Here is a 7,023-nt window from a genome sequence, read left to right as displayed (position 1 = left end):
TTATATTAATGTTCTGCCCCCTTTAGGCAAAATCATCGGTTTTTTCAATTCTGTGACAAATTGTTAATCGCTCTGCTCCGACAAAATATACGGTTTTTTCTATTATTTTTTTCCTTAACATTTTATGAATTTTTAAAAAGTTTAGAAGCGTAGGAATATTATTCCAGGATTATGGCATTTTGGGAGTAATTAAATAATTAAATGAGAATACCTTATATTTTTCCGCATCAATCTGATCACCAGCTTGTCACAACTTATTCTTGGTGGTGAGGTAAAGTGCTGAGCTCTTACAATTAAGACTGAAGAATAAGTTCAGGATTGTTGATTGTAAATCATTTATCTCTTCATCAGTCCATTGCCTTCAAGTGTAACGGCATGTATTGTCTTTATATCTGGCTGACACAGAGACCGGTATCGGCAAGTTTGATAAACCGATTGCTGAATCAGACAAGTCAAGAGATAATCATCGATGAGTTTATGGACGTTCTGACTTAGGGCTAGGGCTGAATAACTGATGCGATTTCACTGAATAATTCCACCGATTTTTATTGAAACGGATTATTACAATGACCACAGGCACGACTGCCCAATTTATTTTGATTAATTTAATCTATTTATTTACTTAATCATTATTTTAATACGTATAATGGAGAAATCCCAGAAAGGAGTGAAATATCTGAATTGAGATTAGTTTGGGAAAGTAGCGGCCATTGAACCGTTCAACCTGCAAACATGAATCCCACCATTATCGTAAAAGAAAATAACTTTATGTTAACATCCCTCACAATAATTTACTCAGCATACGCTATATATATGTATATATTTTTAATTTACAGAAGTGCCACAGCCACCAGTAGACTGTGCACTGTACAACGAGAGTAGCGCACTCGAGGTAAATTGCATCCCCGGTTCGGACGGCGGTTTGCCTCAGCACTTCCTGCTAGAAGTACGTGGCTCTGTAGTAGGCTCAGAGCTCTTCCAAACCTCCCACACTCTCCAGACACCACAAAGTGACCAGGGGGAGGCGGGTGAAGTTCCACCAATTTATAGAACGGAAAATCCACGTCCAACATTTCAACTTCATGATTTAGAGCCAGGCTTTGAATATACATTGGCAGTTTATGCTATTAATCAGAGAGGCAAGAGTGAGCCTAGGCTAATAAGAAATGTTCGTATTATGGAATCCATTGGACGGAATCTTGAGCAAGCCGGTGGTGCAGGTTTCGTCATCAATGGACTCAAAAGTTTCATTCCCACGGGCGAAACGCAGAATATGATGATTATTGTTATTGGAGTTGGTAAGTATTCGTGTTGGAGTTGTTTATTCATTTGAACATTTCAATATTGACATTTTTTTGCCATCATTGCCTGAAGAAATTGTAAAGCTGAAACTTATGCGAAGCCCAACTGCTTCTCATCTTCCATAACAATCAAATGGTTTTTTTTATATTTTTTATAGTTGTTGGAGCGGTTTCATTCATCGGCATTGGAATATTTATCGGCGTTGTTGTATGCAGAAAACGTTCACGTGCCCCAGAGCGCTCAACTCCCGATGATTTCACAATACCCACGTACGTATCAGCTCAACGTATTGAGCCAAGAGTGAGATACAGTAGTGACAGAAGAAGATCCCAAAGAACAAGTCTTTACATGGAGGAAAATAGAAACGGTAAAATCCATGGTACCTTGACAAGCACTAAAAAGAACTCGGGGAAGAGCACAACTTTATAGCACGTACCATTAATTGAAATGCCTAACACCACATTCGATTTACCTCACGAGTGAAGCATTTGAACAATTTTGTCTGGAGTACAGTGATGGAACAACTCAATTAATCTTAACCAAGTTCGGTGACTCTTATCAAATTGTGTTGTTCAATTATAACAATTGAGTACTCGGTAATTGTTACCAAACCATTCGTTTGAGCGATATCTGTCGATAAAAACTAGCCGGCGTGTTCCATCAATCAATATTCGGTAACTATTGTAAATGTCAAGGATCTATCTATCGGGCGTAATTTTCGGTTTACATTTTATCTTAATCGTGCAAAATATTTCTACATTTGGGTTTCAAATTGTGTCCTTGAAACTACTCATATGGTTATAAAAAAATGATTATAAAAAAGAGAAAAAAATGTTGGAAAGTGGCAGATCGAGATATTGGTGTTGAGGGATCTGTCAAGTTTTTAGATAAATAATAATAATAATAATTAAAAAGACGCAGTCTACCAGTAACCATGATGGAGAAAAAGAATACATTGGACAGTGAATAACAATATAGAATTAAAATGGACTGCCAGATGATCTCAATATTCAATACGCATTTTCAATTATTTTTCTGTAAACTTGGCAGATCTTTTGGAATTAATATTCCCATTCCCCATCCTTCCATAATTTTTTCCTTTTTCAATCGTTGTTATTTTTTTATAACCATTAGAGTTCACAAAATTTTGAAGTATTTTATCTTAAGGTTGTTGTCGCGTAGAATTTTTTTTCGACAGTTTTCGTTAACAATTTTATGGTGAATAGTTTGAAAAATTAGCAACAAAATGAGCTTTTTCCGTTTGCAATTGACCGTTTTGAACTTGAGATATAAATTTTTGAAATTCGAGTGATTTAACACGTGTTTAAATGGAGTTTTGCCGATTAGAATTTTTTAAAAATCAACGGCTCGACAGTTTCAGAAATAAAAAAAAACGTGGAATATACATCGTGGGAGGAAATACAGAAAAAAAAATCAAATCGATTGACCGTTTGGTTTACGGAATATAATTATCGGAAATTCATAAATTTATATAATTGAAAATAGTTAACATGGAAAATATATAGTTATGCTTTAGCTATCCATGCACAATGCAATCAATCAAGTGAGACTATATACCGCTAAAAGATTGTGTTCTAAACTGGCCCGTTTTACAGCGAATAAACTTTTTACAGAGACTGTCGCGCGACAACCACCTTAAGGCCGACATACAGCCTCTATCGAACCTATCGAATCTTTTGTTTGAATTGAATGTTGATAGCCTAAAAGATAAAAAATTAGAATACCTATTGTGATGCGGAAACCACTCAAATGGTTATAAATAAATAATTTCGTAAAAGATGAAACATTTTGGTAGAGGGGGGTTAAGAGCCATATTGGGTTAAAGGGATATGCCAAGTATGTTTTCCAGTACAATTTGAATCCCAGGTTTTGATATATTTTAGGCTAACAAGATGAGATTCAAACCAAAGATTCAGTTCGATAATAAATCTGTTTTCAATCCCAACGGATGGATTATAAACTCCTCGAACGTTTATTTTGTTACGAAAATTGGGAAGATCGGACGTTAGTCAGCAGTTAGAGTCTCCGGAAAAAGGTAGCCCCCGAATAGTGTCCTGGATACCAAAACTACCACAATGTAATTTCTGTTTTGAAACTATTTAAAACTTGTAACTAATCCTCGAGTAATCCAGCAGAAGGTAAACGATGGGTTGAAATGAGAGTGGGGATAGAGAGGTTAATGAGGAATGAAAAGAGAGAAAATGAGGGAAATGATACGTATACAAGTATCCTTCCATTTTGTTGATAAAAAAAAAAGTGTGGAAATGGGGCAGTAGAGGGGTGGGCAAACATTTACACCAAAATGGCGCCAGTTAGTTGGTCTAGTTGGCAGAGCTAGTGTCATGACGAGAACACGGAAAAGGTGATTAAGTTCTTAGATAGTATGAGGACCGAGTGGTAGGCTAAAGGGAAAACCAGCCGCTCTCTCTACCGGAAGAGACTGGGAGGTTGGGACCAAAATGGAGGGAAGTGAAACGATGAGGGGAGGGAAAGGGCGCTTGATGCAGACGGGTTCGCAGGCCGGAAGCTGTGCTTCTATCTCGACGTCTCGGTGGCAAGGTGCAGGATTTATGACTCAGTCTAGCCCCGCTCCCACTTCGCATCTCACATACCATTTGCAATTTTTTCTTCATCTTTTTTTTCTTGTCTTTTTAAAACTCTTACTCCCTATCATTTCATGAGATTCTTGCATAACTGCATGTGTGGTTTGTTGGAATGTTTAATATCTTTTTCATAGCCAAGTCACCGAGTCCATTTTGTCTGAATATGCGGTTGGGGGGCTTTTTATTTTCTGTTTCAGAACCTGATCTACTGTCGCAAGTGGAGATTGACACTGAGAGATAACGCAAGCAGGTAGTGAAGAATTAATTTGGTTTACCACTTCTAAGGAGATGTGAAAGTTACTACCTCTCGAGGAAAATTCCGTCCGAGACTCTTCTGTGGGTCTCTATATTTATAATTTTTTTTAATGTAATGGAAGGCAATGCGGTTGGTGTTTTGTCGTATAAAAAATCATTTGAAGATCCTGTTTGGAAAAAATTCACGTCGCAATGTTGCTTATGGATTAGTTGTATTATTTCAATGTCTTCCCGTTATTTGTTATGATTCTTCTATCGTTCAACACTGTTGGATTTCACCGGAAGAATAATTCATGTAGAGCACTCGATTTGAAAAAGAAAAAAAAAACCCACCGCAGTTTCCTCTTCGGGCATTGTATACTTAGTCATAAAGAATCCATATTTCATTTCACGAAAAAATATGGAGTAATTCCGAACTGTGAAAGCACAATGAATAGGAGTTTTAAAAGTTTATAAATAAACGCTGTTGAGTATTCTTGTGGGAGCATCTGATGCTTTCCTCATTGTTCTATCAACTCCACAGGATGAAAAACCCTTTGCAATGATAAATGAAAAAGAATTTTGGTGCCGTGTATCAAGTATTTCTAGTATATAGCAATTAGTGTATCTATCGTTCTATGAACATAAATTCTAACTTAGTTCATTTTCTGTAGTTATCAGTTGGTATTACGTGCCACAAGTGCCATGAAAGAGATTAATGTACAATTATTTTTACATCCCATTAGTTTTAAGAGGCTGGCATTTTCCTATGATTAATCGATGTATCATAACAGACTCTACCATTAATTAATTAACCTTAGACTAAAGTTCGTCAGCAAATGTATTATTAGATAATATAAATTCAGAGTAACGTAAATATATATGAAGTGATTTTTTCAAAAATTCATTTCATTCGAATAGTGTTTTACATGGTGTTAAAAATTCAGACCCTCCAGCACTGCAATTTCGTCTAGTGAATGTTTAATTACCTGAATCGTGAAAGCTGATCAATTAATCCTCATTATATATTCGACAAACTTTTACCTCGTTTTGGATGAATCTACTAGATTTCCTTCAAATATCTCATCGTCATCCACTTCGACTCGTTTATTAATGAAATAAAATGAACTTAATTGAATGAAGTAAAAAATTCATAACCATCGATTTGATTTATTTCAGTTATTTAATTTAACTGGGGGGGAATTTATGAAATTTGTATGCAACTTGGAAACTTTGGAATGCAGTAAACTATTATTCATTACAGAGAGAAGTGTGAGAAATGAGAGGGTTGTAAAGTTAATTAATTCCATTTCGGTTGGAATTGTGAACGAAAAAGAGGAAATATATATGATTGGAGGAGGCGTACGATGGCATTTTCCCAAGAATCGAAAGACAAAGTTTTCGAATTGATGAGCTTGCCTAGCGAGGCAGATAGACATTCAAGATATTGGAAGATATTTGAAAGCTATTGTTAACGGGCAAAGTCGGTGCCATTATGGAAGGTCACACTGAAAAGTACTGGAATACTTTTAAAACTCAGTGGGAAATCATTACAATACTTATAAAACTATTCTCGGATACTTTACTACAATTGTCGTATCCGATATAGCAATTGACGATAATTTATTGCGGTGTAATGTTAACTTTACGCTCATCATAATTCTCAAATTGACATTAAGAGGATAATAAAGATAATAAAGTTTTGAGTAGGAATTTCTCTTATTCACTTGACGAAACAAAACTAATTGCATTTTTCCAGTAATTTTTATCATATCAGTGGACGGCTGTTGTAGACATTCGGTGAGTCTTTTCCATCTCAAAGAATTCTTCGCGAACAGTGTGTGATAAAATCCCACTGTTCGCTGTGTATGAAAGAGCACCGAGTCTATAAATATGATTCACAGCTACCGTTGGAAATCGATTGCGTCTAGAAAGTGATGGCGGAATCAAAAGCTGAAGAAGCAGAAAGTGTGAAAAGATAGAATAATGGTGAAAGAATATTGAGATATTGAATTTTCTTTTGTCTCACCCTATCAATACCAAAAAATATTCACATTGTCATATAATGTTCATCATCATAATTTTTATTCAGCAGTCACTGAGTCATTATCATGGGAAACAATTTCATATAAACAATGGTAAGAACCTGTCTATAACAGATGTAGTGAATTGCCTTGAGAATATCGTGCTGGAAATTTTCTTCACCACTAAAAATGGGTCTCAGAAATGCACAGGAATCGTCGTATTATGATAATCAATTTGATCCCAACGTCTACGCTATCCATATACCAACTATTTACGGATATACAAGCGCGCTTGAATTTTCAATCCACCGAAAAATATAGAGCGTATATAAACCCGGGAGATATACCTCCAATAGTCTGACGTTAGGTATTGCTGTACCACTTAAGCATCATGTACCATTCCTTGCAACTTCAATAAGATTTTGGAGTCAGGCTAGACCGTTGGAAATGGAGAAATTGAATATATTATATAGATGGATTTTCAGGGATCGACAAAGAGCTGGACTCGCGTATTTCATAAAAATGGATGAACAAAGCAATGACTGACTTTGTTGAAAAAGACATACCAGTCGACTCATGTTTCTAATCTTCCGAGTGGAAGCCATTCCGTTACTCCAATGTACAACAATCACTAAGATAGCATGTTGTAAAATGGACTGGTGAAAGAAAAATTTCTTCACCGTAGAAAATTCCACTATTCATAATGAATGAGAATTTGATATGAATCCATTTTCATTATAAATAATCATGAATTAATTATAAATGAAAATTCCCCTCGGGAAATATAAAATCAACATGGAGGTATACAGAAACTGAAATTCATTCAAAAAAAAGCCACA

At 35.7% G+C, this 7,023-nt stretch overlaps 1 protein-coding gene across 1 annotated transcript in view; it reads left to right on the top strand.

The window, feature by feature from the left end:
- side (sidestep) overlaps window positions 1-5,837 on the top strand; it is a gene marked incomplete in the record, with an annotated part of 89,733 nt that extends 83,896 nt beyond the window's left edge. Inside the window, 3 exon segments of the mRNA XM_011311179.1 lie at window positions 837-1,298; window positions 1,460-1,669; window positions 4,124-5,837. Of these exon segments, the coding sequence (XP_011309481.1) occupies window positions 837-1,298; window positions 1,460-1,669; window positions 4,124-4,167 (716 nt within the window).
- Window positions 5,838-7,023: the final 1,186 nt, after the last annotated feature.

Source organism: Fopius arisanus, unplaced genomic scaffold (assembly GCF_000806365.1).
Source record: "Fopius arisanus strain USDA-PBARC FA_bdor unplaced genomic scaffold, ASM80636v1 scaffold00085, whole genome shotgun sequence".
NCBI lineage: Eukaryota > Metazoa > Arthropoda > Insecta > Hymenoptera > Braconidae > Fopius > Fopius arisanus.
This window is presented reverse-complemented; position numbering and strand designations above follow the sequence as displayed.